At 38.0% G+C, this 19,320-nt stretch overlaps 2 protein-coding genes and 1 non-coding gene across 3 annotated transcripts in view; all 3 read right to left on the bottom strand.

Moving 5' to 3' along the window:
* Window positions 1–5,625, bottom strand: part of LOC148951276 (uncharacterized) — a 91,314-nt gene extending 85,689 nt beyond the window's left edge. Inside the window, exon 1 of the mRNA XM_089090212.1 lies at window positions 5,576–5,625. Within this exon, the coding sequence (XP_088946338.1) occupies window positions 5,576–5,625 (50 nt within the window). The remainder of the gene's footprint in view (window positions 1–5,575) is intronic.
* A 3,008-nt stretch (window positions 5,626–8,633) lies between these two features.
* LOC148951274 (INO80 complex subunit C) overlaps window positions 8,634–19,320 on the bottom strand; it is a 35,876-nt gene continuing 25,189 nt past the window's right edge. The window contains exons 2-3 of the mRNA XM_089090773.1: window positions 14,950–15,104; window positions 8,634–8,817 (exon numbers count right to left, since the gene is read on the bottom strand). Coding sequence (XP_088946899.1) covers window positions 8,698–8,817; window positions 14,950–15,099 — 270 coding nt within the window. The 5' untranslated portion in view covers window positions 15,100–15,104 and the 3' untranslated portion in view covers window positions 8,634–8,697. The remainder of the gene's footprint in view (window positions 8,818–14,949; window positions 15,105–19,320) is intronic.
* Window positions 17,721–17,823, bottom strand: LOC148951275 (U6 spliceosomal RNA). The gene has a single exon (XR_016141932.1). It is a non-coding gene; the product is annotated as a U6 spliceosomal RNA (small nuclear RNA).

Raw genomic sequence — 19,320 nt, 5'->3', positions numbered from 1 at the left:
AGAAATTTCCTCCTCTCTACTTAGTCCCCAGTTCCTGTCTCGTTCTGGAATGTCCCCGTTCTTTGCTTAGGCAGCGCGATCATGCTGCCTATGATTTATGCAACAACTTTCTATATAAACCTAATATACCCACAGGGCATAAATTAAAATCCTTGCACTGAGGCCTCCGAGGGGGTCATCATCCTAAAAGACCTTATTTCGAGAACCTTCAACAATGTTGAACAAAATAGGTACCTCAAAATTTTGATTGGATATGTTTTGAAAAATAGTGGGCGTGAGAGGGGCGCTGGTCACTATCAAATCACCTTCAACTATTAAAGAAGGCACTAGCCGTTTAAATTTCCAAGTTAATGGACCTTTTTGAAGTTTCTACGACAACGCTTTCAATAAAAACTTTATATGCCCCAGAGCATAACTTAAAACCCTTGCTCTGAGGGTTGTGGGGGGAGTGGTTGTCACCCTTAAAGATCTAATTTCCAAAACCTTTAACTACGCTGAACAAAATGGTTATCTAAAAATTTTTATTGGATGTGTTTGGGGAAAAAAGGTGGGCGTGAGAGGGGGGTTAGTGGCCCTCAAATGACTTTTGACTATTAAAAACATTACTATCCCCTTGAATTTCAAATTGATTGACCTCAATTTCAAGTTTCCAGGAAAAATATTTCAGAAAAAACCTTATATGCCCCCATGGTATAACTTATAATCCTTGCCCTGAGGGTTGTGGGGGAGGGTTGTCTCCAAAAATATATTATCTATATGGAAATCAACTACGCTGAACAAAATGGCTATCTTAAAATTTTTATTGGATGTGTTTGGGGGAATTATGGGCGTGGGGGGGGGGGGGCTAGTTGCCCTCCAATCACTTTCGACTATTAAAAAGGGCACTAGCCCGTTGAATTTCCAATTGAATGAGCTTTTTTGAAGTTTCTAATACAACACCTTCTTTAAAAAAAGCTTTATATGCCCCCAGGGCATAACTTAAAACCCTTGCCCTGAGGGCTGTGGGGGAGTGTCTTCCTCAAAAACATATTTTCTATCTGCAAATCAACTACAATGAACAAAATAGCTATCTCAAAATTTTGATTGGATGTGTTTGGGAGAATGATGGGCGTGGGGCGGGGGCTATTTGCCCTCCAATCACTTTCGACTATTAGAAAGGGCACTAGCCCTTTGAATTTCCAATCGAATGAGCCTCTTTTGATATTTCGACGACAACGCCTTCTATAAAAACCTTATATGCCCCCAAGGCATAACTTAAAACCCTTGCCCTGAGGGTGGTGGGGGATTGTCCTCCTCAAAATAATATTTTCTATCTGGAAATCAACTACGCTGAACAAAAGGGCTATCTCAAAATTTTGTTTGGATGTGTTGGGGTGAATGAGGGGCGTGGGGGGGGCTAGTTGCCCTCCAATCACTTTCGACTATTAAAAAGGGTACCAGAACCCTCAATTTCCAATCGAATGAGCCCCTTTTGAAGTTTCTACGACGAACCCTTCCATATGAAGTGCCCAGCTCTAAAGGAAAAAAAAATTATAAATAGTACATTGTGCCAACATCGTTCTTATATGCCCTCAGGGCATAAGTTAAACCCTTGCCCCGAGAGTTGTGGGGTAGTGTCCTCCTCAAAAATATATTTTATACTTGGAAATCAACTACGCTGAACAAAAGGGCTATCTCAAAATTTTGATTGGATGTGTTTGGGGGAATGATGGGCGTGGGGTGGGCTAGTTGCCCTCCAATCACTTTCGACTATTAAAAAAGGGCTATACAACTCTCAATTTCCAATCGAATGAGCCCCTTTTGAAGTTTCTACGACGAACCCTTCCATATGAAGTGCCCAGCTCTAAAGGAAAAAAAAATTATAAATAGTACATTGTGCCAACATCGTTCTTATATGCCCTCAGGGCTTAACTTAAAAGCCTTGCTCCGAGAGTTGCGGGCGAGTGTCCTCCTCAAAAACATATTTTCTATCTGGAAATCAACTGGCTATCTCAAAATTTTGATTGGATGTGTTTGGGGGAATGATGGGCGTAAGGGGGTGGGGTCTAGATGCCCTCCAATCACTTTCGACTATTATAAAGGGCACTAGCCCTTTGAATTTCCAATCAAATGAGCCTTTTTTGAACTTTCTACGACAACACCTTCTGTAAAAACCTTATATACCCCCAGGGCATAACTTAAAACCCTTGCCCTAAAGGATGTGGGGGAGTGTCCTCCTCAAAAACATAATTTCTATCTGGAAATTAACTACGCTGAACAAAATGGCTATCTCCAAATTTTGACTGGATGTGTTTGGGGGAATGAGGGGCGTGGGGGGGGGAGCTAGTTGCTCTCCAATCACTTTCGACTATTAAAAAGGGTACTAGCCCTTCGAATTTCCAATCGAATGAGGTTGTGTTGTAGTTTCTACGACAACACCTTCTATAAAAACCTTATATGGCCCCAGGGTATAACTTAAAACACTTGCCCTGTGGGCTCTGGGGGTGTGTGCTTATCAAAAACATATTTTCTATGTGGATATCAACTTCGCTGAACATAATGATTATCTCAAAATTTTGATGGGATATGTTTAGGAGAATGAGTGGCGTGGGGGGGCTGGTTGCCCTACAATCACTTTCGACTATTAAAAAGGGCACTCGAACTCTTAGTTTCCGATCGAATGAGCCCCTTTTGAAGTTTCTACGACGAACCCTTCCATATGAAGTGCCCTGCTCTAAAGGAAGCCACTCGAATTTCCAATTGAATGAGCCCTTTTCGAAGTTTATACGACAACTCCTTCGATACGAAATGCCCGGCTGAAGAAAAAAAACACATTGTACCCACATCGTTCTTGGCGGTGGGTTCTATGTTACAGCAGCGGTGGCGCACATCAACATTTGAGATTCTGTTGGAGTATCGAATCCTCAGGATTTTTTGTAGACAGCGGTGGTCAAAGACTTCCAAATCATGGAGATGAAGCGCCTTCAGTAGCCAAGTTTCGATCACAAAGAAGAGAACAGATCTAACAGCCGCTTTATAGACAGAAACTTTTGTCTTCATGCTGATCTCCCGCCGGATCCGCAAATGGCGGCGGAGTTGTGAGAAGATGGCCTGGGCTTTGTTGATTCTGTTCTGTACGTCAAGGTCACAGCCTCCACGAGGGTCTATTATTGAGCCAAGATAGGTGAAGCTGTCGACTTTTTTCAATTCTTGTCCGTAAAGCACAAGCTCATAATCCGACTGTATATTTAGGTCCATGACTTTAGTTTTGGTTGTGTTGATTTTCATACCCAGTAGCTGAGAGAAATGTGCTATTTCATTTAACATTGCTTGGGCAGTCGTTAGATCAGCAGCAAGTGTCGATGTCATCCGCGTAGTCCAGGTCAGACACCTTAATGCCCAATCCCATAACAACACCATCAAAACTCAAGAGTGCTCTTTCTAGAATCCAGTCTATACAGTAGTTAAACAAAACAGAGGACAATATGCACCCCTGTTTTACACCACTTTCAACATTGAAGGGCTCAGTTTCTTCGCCCAGCACTCTTACTGTCGATTTGCAATACTCGTAGTAGGCCTTCAACAGTTCTATGAATTCAACCGGTATACCATCTTCCAACATGATTCATCAAATGTTTTCGCGGGTTACAGAGTCGAAAGCAGCCACAAAATCAAGGACAATGTTAATTATGGGGAGATTGTAGCGTTCGTACTTTTGGAAAATAAGGGGAAGAGTGAAGACCTGGTCAGTGCAACCTCTCCATCTCCGAAATCCGCACTGATTTTCACGTGTCCGCTCATCCCTTGCTTCCTCGAACCTATTAAGCAAAATCATCACAAATACTTTGGTAGCCATATCCATGAGTGATATTCCTCGGTAGTTGCGGCTGTCGCATTTGTCCCCCTTTTTAAATACTGGGATTATTACTGAAACCTTCCAATCAGACGGGAAGGTTTTTTTCTCCCATATCAGACTGAAGAGGGTTTCTAGTTGCTCCGTTACGAGGTGTGGTGAGGCCTTGTAGACCTCGGGAGGGAGACCATCTTCTCCAAGAGACTTATTGTTTTTTAGCCGTTTGATTGCGTTTAGTATCTCTGAAGCTTAAGGTGGTGCCATGTCGATTTCGTATTGTGGTTTTTCAGCTGTTGGTGGCAGCATCGGCGTTGCATCTTGCCCATCTGAATTTAGATTAAGCAGGTCTTTAAATTGATTAAAGTGATTTTTCCAGTGATCAAGTTTACCTTGTACGTCAGGGATCACACTTCTTTGAGCGTATTTCAAGGGATCAGCGATAGGTGAATTTACTTCAGATATTTCGTTGAGGGTTCTATACAGCTTTATCGTGTCATTATTTCTGGCTGCTTTTTCCATATCTTAAGCAACCTCATCCCAAAATTGCTGGCGGTCTTGACGTAAGCTTGTTTTAACCTGTTTGCGTAGCGACTTTTTACTGTGATTGATGCGTCTGATGCCTATCGCCTAGCCTCGATGAGCTTTACAGTTTTCTTTGAGACATAATTTTTTCCTCGTCTTTGCAGGGGCATAGCCGATAACATCAGCGGCCACCTTTTCAGTGGCGTTCCGGAATTTTTTCCATCGGGTGGTAGGGTCTTCATCACAGTCGGTCAGGCTTGCGAACCGGTTCTGTATCTTCAGGCAAAAGTCTTCTTTCACAGTTTGGATTTTCAGTTTCTCCGCGTTTAACTTCCTTTTTGGAGGTAGTCTCTTCCTCACGCTCAACTTCAGGAGTATTTTCGCACCTACAAGAGTATGATCACCTCCAGATTTTGACCCGTGCACGCCCCTCTGTAAGCCCGAGAATCGATGACTGAGGAGCGCCAACGCTGACGGATCAATTCAATCACCCAGGTTTGGAAAAGTTTTGACTATGGGAAGGGTTCCATGGTCAAGTTTTTAATATGGAAAAGTTTCGGTGGACTAAAAGAGTTTGGGGACCACTGATCTAGATCTTTCTTTAAAACTGGAACGACGGGAAGAGGTGTTTGAATAATTCAGAGTGACAGCTCAGACACTCTAAACGGGATTCACGTTTCGAGTTATTAATTCGTATATGAGCATAATAAGAAGGGGGCTCTGTTCCATACCCCCAAAAAACACTAATTTTTTCAAAATTTCCGGCACTTCTTATCCAAATTATAAAACATTTTTGGCACTGTGCTAAAATCCAGGACACATGCGAGAAGTGAAGCTTGGTTAATGCTAATGAAATAAAACAAAATAGGATTAAAATATAATAGTTTATGAACAAAATTGGGCTATATATTTGCACATTAGGGGGGGTAGGGATAAAGCATAGCATATATTAAATACGTAACCTAACTAACCTAACCCAACCTAGGTACCTTTTATTCCCCCTAAACCCCAGAAAACTGAAGTAATTTTAGCATCCATTTTCATTCAATCACTTATCATTGCAGACTAACTGGTTTTTATCTGATGTTAGCATTATCATTTCTCACATGTGTTCTGGATTTTAGCGCAGTACCACTTTTTTTTATCATTGTCCCCCCCCCCCCCCTCTCCCAAAGAAAATCTTGAATATGATATTAACTGAAACTATACACTTAAATATACCTGAAAAAATATTGGCATTTTCTTGGATTCATTTCCAGTACTGTATCCATCTTGAATAAAGTACTTTGTTGATTTGTTGTTATGGTTTCCAACAGCGCCCGAAAAAAAAATTACACAATTTGATTGCAATATTTTACTTAAGTCAGTGTGTGCAACAAAATATGTGAGGAGAGTACACGGTTTCTTACATTTAGCTGAAAAAAGATAAGCTCCATCCAAACTGCAATTTTACCTTAAAGCAGGTAGTATTCTAGTACATTGACAAGGCATAGTCTAGTGGCTTTTTTTTTATAGGAAAGATAAATTGGAAAGCTTTTAAGCTTTAAATTTTAGTGAACGTAATTAAAGGTCTGAAAATGTTTAGTTTGCTGCACATGTTATGCTTCAAAATGTTGTGCAAACATTATTTCATGTTAAACCACGTTTTGTGGCTTCCTGGAAAAGTTCCAATCTATACATTTTTGTGAACACAATCAGTCTAAATAAAGGATTATCACTCCCTGATCCAAAACCCTGCTCCTTTTTGCTTTATTGTTTCCATGTATGAAAGTAAAACCCCCCTTTGTGCTTCGCACCGGTGTAAATATATCAACTATCTGTCGGAAATCCAATTTGAAAAAATAAACTCAGAATATTAAAACAATTATAAGCCTCATTTTGATTGAAATTATGTGACCAAAAATCATACCAGGTTTTGACTTGCCCTCGTCCACAAACTAGCTAGGAAACCAAAACTTACATAATGCTGAGCCATGAAAAGGCACGCATTAATTGGTCCTTGATTTTGACTCCAATTGGCCAATTACGTCTCTAAAAGACGAATGAAGAACCAAGAACAAAGAAAAAAAACGTTACCTGTTTGCTTTTCTTCATTATTTTACGAATTTTTAGTCCTAATTACTTTGATGTCCAAGCCACACTTGTGGATAAAAAGAAGTCACGCACGACAACACAGCAGCAATGTAGCCTTCGCGTAATTTGGGGAATCAGGCTAAATGAATACCTCTTATCAGTTCTTAGAATTTTTGCTCCACAGGATTTTGGCCCTGTTTAAGCAGCAATTACTGTTTTACAGGCCAAAATCGTAGAATGTGGCAATATCTTCCGTTTTGATTTCTTTTGTTACTCAAAAAGAGCACTAGAACTTGCTTTTTTAGGGAGTTCAATTCTTATTTCTAAAGTTACGCATATTTTTGTATACTAAAAGTGTTGGATTAGCAACTTTAAAAACAATACATTTTACATACTTAAAATCTATCTGTTGTTGCATATGTTTGAATCAAAATTTCGTTTTTAGAGTTTCGGTTTCCATTGACAACAGTCGTTCTTCACCCACAATTGTTACTAGGAATCGTTTGATCTAAGACTCTCTTAAATGTGAGAGAGGTAATTACTCCTTCCTTCAAACCCCCGTTCACAACATTCAAGTTTAATATTCGTATAACAACGCTTCGGAAATGATAATCATCCCTGAAAAAGTGCATCTCTCCCAAAATTTATTTGGAGGGGGAGGGTCTGAGATATTTTTACAACGAATAGTTATTTCAGAATTTTCAATCGATAGCAATTCTCCCTCTTTGGGGCAAAATGGTTGATTTGTACCCCAAAATGGAAAAAAAAAACTTTCCTGTTGCGCAACCGTGTTGCTACTTCAAAAGTGCAATAGAACTTTTAATTTCTGTTCGAACGGGCCATTCCCCGATTAATTCGATACTATCACCCCTGAGAAAAGAAACAAAATAAATAAACTTGGTTCTGTGATAATTCTTTTCCAAAAAAAAAAGAAAAAAAAAGCAACTATGCAATAAATTTCTGTTATGCTGAATTTGATGGTGCAAGTATAATGAAAATCATTCCCCCTTATGGACGTATTTTGTGCCCCTTTTAAAATTCAGGCAAATTTTTCTCAGGCTCTTAACTTCTGATAGGTAACATTAAATTTAACCAAGTTTATAAATTTAGAATTATTACCATAAAAAGCCAATTCTTTTATGTATGTTTTATTTATTACATTCTTCTGATTATATTGTAATCAAGGCCGTACCCAGGATTTTTTTTTTTTTTGGGGGGGGGGGGGTTTGACCCAAAAACAAATTTTGCGAGGGGGGGGGGGTTACACAAAAAAACTCAAAAAACGCATAGAAAATCTGTGTATATCCATTTTTGTTACGTTTTAACAAGTCAGGGAAACATTTCGGGGAGGGGGGTCAAAACCCCCTAACCCCCCCCCTCTGGGTACGCCCTTGATTGCAATAAAAACTCTTTTTCAGGTTTCGGTTACTATTAGACGAAGACACTTCTTGCATACAGTTCGTAGCCAAGAACAATTTTACTAAGTTTTTTAAAATACAGTGGCCTCTTTATAGGCTACTGCTAGCAACTCACTGCAGCACCAAGCCGTCTGAGGCCAACACGCATCGTCCTTTTCCGTCCCAATCTATTCAACGCCTCTCTCTCTTTACACCCTCCCAGGAAGTTCTCATTTCCCTTAAAACTTTCCTCTTGACATCCTCCCACCCCAATCTGGGACGATCTGCTTTTCGTTTGGCCCTAAACGGTTGGCCCAAAACAATGATCTTTGGCAATCTGTCATCCTTCGTCCGCAGAACGTGTCCTAGCCATCTCAACCTTTCTCTCATTATAGCCGAAGAAAGCGGGATTGAACCACAATTTTCGTACAGCTTAGTGTTTGAAATACGGTCAGTCAGCCGGGAACCCAAAAAAATCCGTAGGTTCCTCCGTTTTTGCGGAGCGCCCATACTTCAGAACCATACTTGACCATTGTCATCATTGTAGCTTCCAATATTCTAATTTTGGTTCACACGTATCTTCCTATTCTTCCAGACTTTTTTCGGCTGTTGAAAGAATACCCTGGGCCTTGGCTATTCAACGTTTAACATCTTCACTGCACCCACCGTCTGTACTAATAATGCTACCTCGGTAAGTGAAGCTGCCCACTTGATCGATCTTCTCGTTATCGAACATCACTTCTTCATCTTCACTTATTCCTAGAGTTAGCGGCTTAGCGACTAAGCGAAACCTAATATTGGAACATAAGAGAAATTCTTGTATTTTAACGTTAAGGGGTCACGACAAAAATATATACATTTGAATTATCAGTTTTAGGAGTTACTACTTTTGCGTAGGGCTAGGTATCCACTCACTATGTCACTTGGCAAAGCTTGAATTGTTGAATATTCTCCAGGTGTTGAATAACGAAGCTTCGTAGTTGGATCCGTATACTGAAAAGAAAGGGATTTTTTTATGATTTCTAAGCTAGTCTGCGAATTAAATATAAATTTTATGGGCAGCACTCAGGATATGGGATCTCTCATGCTATATTTTCCCAAAAATAGAAAAAGAGTATGAAGAAGTAATGGCACAGGAATGAGTGTGCGGTGATAACCAAGCAATGGGGAACTGGACTTTTTTGGAGCTCATAAGACTACGAGGTGGTAAGAGAATTTGGAATAAGTAGCCCAGTTCTTCATTATGAAAATGAACAAGATTTACATTGCTTGGGCCAACATGAACGGTTGCGGCACCCTTAGACTGGCTGAACTGATAAGGTGTTGAATGAATAACACTTCAGTTTGTTTTTTCCCATCGATTGAATACTAAAGTCGTCCGCCCATCAAAACTTAAAAATGGAATGTCTCAAGAAAAAAAATGATTACAAGCTCCTTAAAAACAGTCAAAGTACGCTGCGTTCTTAAAACAAATATTTTTCCATTTCCTGACACAAGTTGAATAATGTTAGTGCTAAAATGAACCATAAGTATAAGCTAATGCTTTAGTACTTTGCCCCAAAACCAAGTGTAAAAAAAAAAAAATATAAAAACCAAATAGGTGTAATGTTTCAAATCTATCTGAAATGAATGAAAAGAAGACCAATAGCACAAGTATATAACCGCTTGTCCTCGATGATGAACAGGCTTTACAATTATTTCTTACTAGTCACTCTTGATGAAACTCGAATAAAACTTTTAAACCATTGATAATTTTCTTAACATTGGTAAAGCAATATTTTCAACGGACAAATCAAAAATTATCTGATAGTTGGTTTTCTATACATCTGAAAAAAAAGGTTATTGCATATCAGACCAATAAAACTAGATTGATTGTTTAAAATATAATGTTACTAATTCCTGGAAGTCCCAGCAATTTTGATTTTCAGTGTTGTAATGATAATACAGAAGTTGTTTAAAACATGTTTTATTTTCAGTAAAGCACAAATCAGGCTCTACTTTTAGAGGGTTTAGAGCGGACGGTTTTCTACTTTTCCAGTTTTAAGGCTTCCTACAAAAGCTTGCCCACTATGATTTTTAAGATAAAAATTATCTGTGAATAATTCGCAATTTGCTTGAATTTGGGCCCTTTTCCCATTGGCATCTGAAATTTTGAATATCACTGAGATTTAACACCTTTGAATTTTTTCCTACAAAATTTTGCCCAACATTATTTCTAGTATCAAAAATTACCTGTGAATAGAAGGCAATTTGCTTGGTTTTGGGATATTTTCCTTTTGACATCTGGATATATTTGGAATTTAACACCGAAGATTTTTTCCTAAAACACAGTTCGTCTTTACATTATGATTTAGAAATATTCATAATATTAACCAATAATAACACTTTTGTAGCAAAAAATGAACGAAAATTCAATTTTTTTTAAACTCCCTTTTTTCAAAGTAAAGTAAAGAGCCATATCAAAACTTGACACGAGTACAAATAAATTTCTACAAGAATTCACTCTTAAAACGACCAGAAATTGCCACCAAAAAATATAAGAAACCAAAACGAACGAAAACTAAAATGAATAATCACACCAACCATAAAGATAACAGATCCTGATGCGGATCAATAATTAAAACCTAAGACAAGTTTAAATCTTAAAACTGAAAGCAATAAATATTTTAAACTTATTTTCATAATTATAACAGCGAAAAATAAAAAATAAATCACTGTAATAAATAAAAAAAATCATAAGTATTATTTTTTTTCGTCAATGTTCTAAGGAATTATAGAACACTGTTAAAAATAAAAATAGTTTCAATATAAAGAAAATGACTTTGAGAATTTAGAATGTTTACGGTCAGGGGGAGGGAGTATCAGCATCAAAACTCCTATTTGAAGTAATTTATATTTCTTTTCAAGTTAGAATTGAATATTCATTTTAATTTTAACTCTTTTTAGGATTAACTATTCATCAGTTACTGTTATCATTTTTTTTGGTGTGATTGTTGCCAAGGCCGTATTCAGGGGTGGGTTAGGGGATTGGACCCCCCCCCCCGAAATGTTTATTCGACTCGTAAAAAAGCGTCACAAAAATGAATATAAACCAATTTCTGATCCCTCCAAAAAATCCTTTTTTAACCCCCTCCCCCCACCAAAAAAAGTCCTGGGTACGGCCCTGGTTCTTTCTATAATATCTGTTCGTTTTAGGCTTTATTTATTTTTCGAAAGTAACTTCTGGTCGTTTTAAGTTTGAATTATATAAAAAAAACACAAGTTTTTTAAACTGAAAGTAAGGGACGACGTTAAAAAATGCAACGAATAGAAATTAATCCGTATATGAAGGGGGCTGCCCCTTCCTTAACCTCAGCTCGTTACACTGAAGTCTTTTAGTGCTTTAAAAAAGCATCACATTCCAATTGAACCGCCCTTATGTTTCAGCAGTCGTTCTTATAGAATTGGTACAAAAAGTTAAACTTTGCCGCAAAGAGGGAGGGGATCAGGATCTACTGACAAAGAAGTACCGAGGTATATCCAGCCAAACAAAATACCAGCTCCGTCTAAAAGTTTTGCACTATGAAGCCCAGTGGGTCTCAGGATGTATGCAAGTTGAACTAGTGATGTAAATAAAAAGACACTGTGTACCCAGTTTATCAAAATAGTGCATCTGCATTATCTTGGGAGTGGCATGAGGACGTTGAGTTAAAACTTCAAAAAAATATTAGGAGAGGGTATAAGGGGACTTAAATTTTCGTCGGGGGGAGGAGATGGAATAGGCCTAAAAAATCGTGTCTCCAATCAGTAAAATAGTTCTTTGGCTATGAGCCCCTATGGAACTTTTTTATCACAGTGAAGTAGCGAGGTAAAATTGAAAGACACTATATAGAACTAGGTTATCAGAACATTGCATTCGTGATATCGATAATTTTATGTTTGGGGGAGTGAATGACAAGTACAAACAAGTTTTTTTCTTCCAAACAGTCGTTCACCCAAAAATTGGGCAAAAAAAATTGTTTTCTGAATAAATTGAAATTTACATTGCACAAGTATTTGGGTCAGGAGACCCCAATACACAGAGAATAGGCTTAAAAAAATATATAGATCAGCCCAAAATTGACCTTTAAAACTTTTGTTTCTGATTGGCCAGGACTTTGCCCGGACCAAACGGAGCTACTGGTTTCGATCATGCCAGACCAAAAGACTGAAATACAAAGGAAAGCAGAAAACGGTGCCATAAATTTCATGTCTTCACTGGCTTTTAGCTGGACTGTCAGAAACATAAAACTAAATTAAGCAGTGAAAGAGAACTTTCAAAATTAACCCGAGAAATTTATGCTTAAGCCTTCTTAAAATACCAAGGCTCCTATATATCTTCTATATATCTATAGCACAGGTGAAATTCCTCTCTCCTCATGCCGAAAAGTATGAAAGCTGGTAGCAGGATTAGAAATGGATAACGTGACGTCGACTGGGAATTAGCATTATTTATAAGTTGTGTCAAATTTGGCCTTGCAACAATTATGTACATTTAGACTCTTCGGAGTTACGGGAGAGGGAGGTGTAGGACGGGGAATTGTGGGTGTTGGTATTTTTTAGTTGGGAAAAAATGAAATAGATAGCTGCGAGGTTAGGGGCTGAGCAGTAACCGTCTCGAATCCACCAACTTAAGCTTTAAATTAGTGTCAAAAGTTCAATTGATCTGGGTTGCATCTATTTTTAGGGACAAAATGTGCAACCGCGGGTATGTACTCGGAAAATTCAAGGGCATAGGCAAAATTTTCGACGTTTTCAAACTTATTTGCTATGTTCGAGTTTTTACTTGATACCATCTGGACCCTATTTCTCTCAAGGCTGTTGTTTCGCAGCAAACGAATGGCCAAAGACATCATTTCTTTGTCGTGTAATTTCTTTAAACACTTAACTGGATGTAATTGGATGAGAAATCAATATTTCCACTCAAATGATATCCATTTCAATGTTGTACGACAGTTAATTCGGAACGATCACGTCTCGGGAAGAAAAACAGATCCGTAGCTACACGTCACGGGAAAAATATGAATTTGTTTCAACGATAACGGGCTGAAATCCCCTTGAGTTTTTATGCATAGTAAATTTGATGGTGTAGCTCTCATCAAGATCACTTCCCTTTCTGTGTCTGGGAAGTGTTATCGCCCTTTTCTAAACTTTGGACATATGTCTTTATGTCAATAACGTTGGATAGGTAGCCCTAAACTTGACTTGTTTACATGTCTCTGGTAGAATGACAGATATAACCCAAACAAATCATAAAAGCGAATTCAAAGCAGGCCCTAAATAAACCCACATACCATTAGTAACGAATATCTTATGGAATTTAACGGGAGAGCAGAACACACATCTTATGCTATATTAGCATCTTATGCATAACACATCTTTGTAATTTAATTGGAGAGCATGATACAAACAAGTCTAAAACTGTTATCAATAGAGGATAATAAAAAGCTCAGTCTAAGCAAGAGAGGGCAGTGCTGTGTCGGGATGGACCATAGCTGGATCTCTGGTAAGTTCCTTTACGAACCTAGCATGTCAAAAGACCAACATCTATTCTTAAGAATATTATTCTGCTTTTCTTTTTTTTAAATGAAACTCCAGTTGTACTTTCTAAAGTCATGTTGCTCCAGTTTAGCCTTTTACGACCAAACCTTAAACAACCCCTCTTGTATCTCCTTCAGACAATTACAAATTAAAATTTCCCCTGTTTGTGAAACTAAAGGCTTAAATCTTCTGTCCGTTTGTTTAATTTCTTACTACTATGAAGTGTGAGTTGGGCCAATCAACAAGTGTGTCAACTGATCATCAGTGCAAACCAACCTTTCATCAAGATATCTCTCCATTTCCCCCTCCTTTCATTGAGCGATACGTTAATAAACTTGACAGGCAATTCTAAGTAGCCCTTAAACTTTCTCTTGCTGAGTAGAGAATTTCGCACTTCTGGGAACTAGGATTAAACGCGGGAAGTCTAAAATCTAGAGCGGGTCTTTTTGCCTTCTTAGCTCCTTGGGATACGAGACTCCTAGAAAAGGTTGATCACCCAAATCGGTGAGATACACGCTTGTTCACCCAGATTGTAACTAAGTAATTCTCAGTAGATGACGGAAGGTCCCAAAGGGCCGTAGCTCAAAATGCTCAGATTAACAACAGATCAGCTCAGAATTGCTACTTCCACGTTATTTTTCAGCCTTCTAACCTTTCTGAAACGTAATCCTGCATCGATGTAATAGGAAAAATGCTGTTTTACTAATTCCAGGCTTTCAAAGATTGACAAGACAAAAGAAAATAAAGAAGTCACGCTCAGCCCTAATTCCCACTTATTAGACCCTACTTCAACAGTAGTTAAACTCATTACCCATTCTTTTCTTGGTGGAAAGTCTGACCAATCCAAGTCCCTGTACCAAGCAAAGGAGGGAATAGCTACCGGAGACTAGGAGTTCACTTATTTAAGATAGATTAACTGGAAGCTCATCTGTTCAAGAGATATTACCGGAAGAGAATCAGAACTTCATCAGTATTAAGCTAAACTTAATTTCTACATTTTATTTCTGTACAAATTTGCAAATACACAAAGGTTGCTAGTGTTCCTGAGTCTAGATTCGTGCTCTATTCCCGAAGAAATTAGGCAGCACACTGCCAGAATACAAAGCTGAGGAAAGAAACAGCGCTGTTTGGGAACATCGTAACCATATCACCACTCTATTTTACTGTTACGAGCGACAATTCACAAAATGTTAGCAAAGACATTCTTAAATATACCCGTAAGGACACCAAATGAAGTGTAGACTGTAGCCCAGCTCCCCCTATGCTGATCCATTAAACATCCCTAGCTCTCTAAAAAATAAAAAATCATGACCTAAATTCACTTTTTTGGACGTTTTACCCTATCAACCACAAATATAATCTAATTACCTCTAAGCTTCAAGCCTGTGTGCACCTTTTTATATTACAAAACCTTACAAGGTTAGAAATGGCAGTGTAAGTGCCTAAGAAATATAAGCTATCTTGAATGGTTTTATCTACGGCTTTAACATGACATATTTTATATTCTTCAAAATAGTACACTTTTTAACAATGCTTTAAGTTTATTATGGACATACTTGTATTTACCTTTGCCTCAAGTCCAGAAATGTCACTGTACCGCTTGACTGGCATATGAGAAGGCGGAGATTCAAGAAGAAGGTATTCCCTATTTCCTGGTATCATTTTATCTGCGAGCATGTATTTTAGTGGTTTAACTGTTCGTTTCTGGCTCGACATTCTTCCTGAAAAGTAAAAAATTTAAATTTTGTACTAACTGGAAAACGTTCAGAATAAAGCTACCCGATTTGTAGAATTATTAATCAGGAGAAATGAGAGAGGATTTTTCTTTTAGCTTTGATCTAAAGTTCTTCTTACCATTCATTACTTGGACACTTAAGACGTTCTGGACAAGAACAGAAGCAACTAAAACATTATGGGCTGATTTGAAAACCTTAAGAGATTTACAATACAGATAAGAGGCGCAACCAGAAACATGGTCAGTGGTGAAGGGCTAAGACCTAAGGTGAAGGGCTAAGGTTCGGATCACCACTTTTTTAATTTTTATTGTCACATAAATTTCACCAAACAAAAAAAAGAAAAGAAAGAGAAATTAAACTCAGCTGTTGGCCCAGGCAGCATCTAAGTTTAATCCAGTAGTCACCAAAGTTTTAAGTGGCTAAGCGACCATATAGTTTATAAACCTGAGTGCGGGCTTTCAGACAAAAGTAGAAAAATAATACATGCTTTTGTTTAAGTCACAAAGTTGTGTATTACCTATAAATAAATATTTATAATTTATGTTAACAAATCAACAAAATATTTGAATCAGAAAAACAAAGTTCAATCTATGAGGTGGCATTTTTATTTGTCATCAATGGCTTTTTAATGCTATGTTCATATTTTATACTGGCCTTTTGAATTCAGTTGTCTAAATGTTCGGCAGTCAACCGGTTCCTGTAGGCCTACTAGTTTTTTATGGAATTTCATTAGAAAATGAAATCTCGCCAGATACGTTGAGCTGAATATCACCTTCACACATAAACCAACCTGAATTAAAATTGGATTTTTCACTTAGGAAGAAAAAACCACATGTTTTCACTGCTTGAAGTGAGCGATTTTAGTGAAAAGTCACTTATAAAATCAACTAGTTCCATCTTCTTTGTAGCGTTGTCTTCTTCACACACCTTAGAGAATTCTGTATCATCACTGTGATGAACTGTGCTACTACTGAAATGTTTTTGAAGTCTTGAAAGCATTGATTGGATAGATTTCAAGTTTAAAGAAATTGCAATATGTTCTTCGTGAATATGTTCTCAATATTTTTTCGTGAATGAGACCAAGAAAAGCAAATCTCTCTGCCAACGCGGATCGTGTAGCTCAAGAAATGATTCACCTCCTTTTTTCAAAAATTCCGCAAAGCAGGAAGTAACTCTTTGAAACGTTGCAAAATCCTGCCTCTACTAAGCCAGCGAACTTCTTTATGAAGCATTAGACCATTGTAATTCATCAATATGGAGTCGTGAACAAACGTCTCTGAAGTGCACGAACTCTTATTCTATTTACGAATTTGGCGACTGTTTTCATCACATTGCTCATTGATTCAACACTATCATGACTGCATTTTCAGACGGTTGTACAGATTGAAGAGCAGATATTATCTCATCCCTTTTTCAAAATTTTCAAATACATATTTGCAGTTTCTAAAAATGCAACTTTGATTAATTCACCATCTTCGTAAGGTTTTGATTTTCAGCAATAATCTTTGAAACACAAAAATATGCCTCAGTCGCTGCTTTGTCTCTGTGTCTGAGAAATGGAGACTGTTGAGTATTTAAATCATTGAAATTATATTGGCCTCAGGAAAAGCAATGATCCTGAATACCAGTGCAAGACAAGGATCAAAACATCTTCTCGAGTCTACATCGAAGCGCTTAAGGCGACTTAGAACCAGACAGCAACAAATCCCTGGGACCTCCAATATGAATGAAGGCTTTGTGCAATCTTGAGCCCATCTTGTTCACAACAAGGATTTCAGCACTTGACGATGCTCTTCTATCAACAAGAGTAGAAATCCTGCACTGACAGTCTCAAGCCTATTACCTCCGACTCATTATATATACATGCCTACAAATAGTATGCTACTACTTGGAGACAATCCATAGTAGATAAATTAGCCAGAAAAGGTTTTTCAGCCCGAAAACGCCCGTCAAAACATACTAAGCCTTTCCTACGCCAAATTTACCTAGGCTAGTATACTATATATCCCTATTTCTAACCGACCTGGGCGTTGAAATCTCCTAATAAGAATACTATATTTTTACCTGGGACCCTGTCTATTTGCTCCTATAACTGTAAGCAAAATTCATCGGAGTCACTAGTATCTCTTTCAGTCGGTTCTACTGGGGCATATACTATTATAAATGATACCCTGAACTCTTTAGTCATAAAACGAGCGATTAGTATTCTAATATTAATACGTTCTCAGTATAAACAAGACTTAGTAGCTTCCTTACTCATCATGAGCCCAACTCCCTGTCTATGTACCCCATACTTCCTTCCTGAGTAAACAAAGTCTATATTACACAATTTCATGCTTCCTACCCCTGGGATGTGAGTTTCTGAAACTTCTAATAAGTCTAATTCAAATCGTCTAAATTCGTCAGTCAAAATGTCGATGCGATAGTTATTTTTTAATGTCGTATTATTCCAAGTTCCAATTTTCATATTCTTTAAATCATTGAATTGTTTTGGCCCCCGGAAACGCAATGGTCCCAGATACCAGTGCAGGACGAGGACCAACACTTCTTCTGAAGTCTACACCGAAGCACTTAAGCCGGCTAAGAACCGGACTGCAAGAAAAAAATGTTGAACGCTTCACGATTTTGCATGTCATCCTTGCGCAGGGGTTATGCTAATCTCTGTATCATTTCAATTTCAGTATATGTCCTTCCGAAGGAGTACATGATTGATTAGCTGCAAATATTCCAACAGGCACCAACCACAGGAGTAGAATGCTAATATTGAATTCTGGTACTTTATGTTCCTTGGCACCTTTCCAGAGCATGTACTTATGGATTTGCTCGGTTTATGTTCCTTCCTATGCTATTCTAGGAGTTTATGTTCCTTCCCGTGCTATTTGCTGGGACGTATAGGAATTCCCATGCTATTTGCATACCGCAATAGGACCATGCTATTTGCTTAATGCCCTAGGACCATACTATTTGCTTAATGCTCTACACCTTTTCAAAGAGAGTGAGTATCTTCTCACATGGTCTTCCGATTTTATTCTATGGGACCTCTACACGTGATTAAAAACACGTTTTGAAACTACATGCTATTTGCTTGTCTTATGTCCCCTTGGTACCTATCCAAACGAGCGGGGATTCCCCACTGGTTCCTACACATTGCAAAAAAAGCGAGCAGTACGAACGGGGATTCCCCACACAAGTTTGTTTCAACTCCACGTTTTTAACCGGACTGTTTTTTTTTGACAAAACCCTTTTTTAGGGGGCCAATCAGAGACAGCGGAGGTTGCTCAATATACGATAACTTGATTGGTTACAAATAAAAGGAGTGATTTTCATAGAAAAAATTCTGATTAGTCTGTAGTTGGTTGTAAGAGTGTTAGGACTCTAAAAAATAGATAGATTTGAGAAAGAGCGAATCATGGGGAATCTAGTGTTTATCGAAAAACATTTGATCCTAGATGATGATTTTCTAGAGCTGTCTATTCAAAGGAAGATATTCTCTCACGGAATACTTGTCGATACAATGAAAACTGATTCTCCATCATTAGACTATTGTATGAAGCTTCTACGTTGTGGTCCAAATGCATTTACACAATTTATTGATATATTGATCACGACACGACAAAATGATATTGTGGATATGCTTTTAAACACTAGTTTTGAAATTTAGGACTTTTTTCTCATGAGAAAGATGGGGTTAAAGGATGATTTACTCCTCTCTCTCTCTTTCTATCCCAGTCAATTTGTTGTTGTTGATAGCTCGGTTTCATTGTGGCAGTAAGAGTGTCAACACATAAAAAAATGTTCCATACATGTCCGCTATGCATGTACACACTGGGCAGCTGGTCAACATGTGAGAACTGCACAATGGTTGATGATTATGATGAAAAGTGTAGATTATGCAACCCATGTAAATTGCATAGAGGATATGTTGTACAAATTAAAGGTTGTAATTCCTGTCTTGAAGAGGTGTGTGACTCTCATCCTAGAGGGCACCTATGCTCCAATTGCCACTATGATAAATGTAATTAGTGGGAGAATACATATCCTGGTATGATTGGAAAGAATCCTAAGCGTAATTTTAGTTTATTGCTACGAGATTGGTATCGTCGTGGTTTTAGATTGTTCTGGGAGGAAGAGCCGGGTCAACGATTCAACTGTTGGAACAACAAAAGAATATGATTTCTACGTCATCGTTGTTAAGACAATG

Source organism: Artemia sp. Qi Xiang Cuo, chromosome 6 (genome assembly GCF_049724085.1).
Source record: "Artemia sp. Qi Xiang Cuo chromosome 6, ASM4972408v1, whole genome shotgun sequence".
In the NCBI taxonomy this organism is placed as follows: domain Eukaryota; kingdom Metazoa; phylum Arthropoda; class Branchiopoda; order Anostraca; family Artemiidae; genus Artemia; species Artemia sp. Qi Xiang Cuo.
Note: the sequence above shows the minus strand (reverse complement) of the source record. Positions and strands in the feature narration are given on the sequence as shown.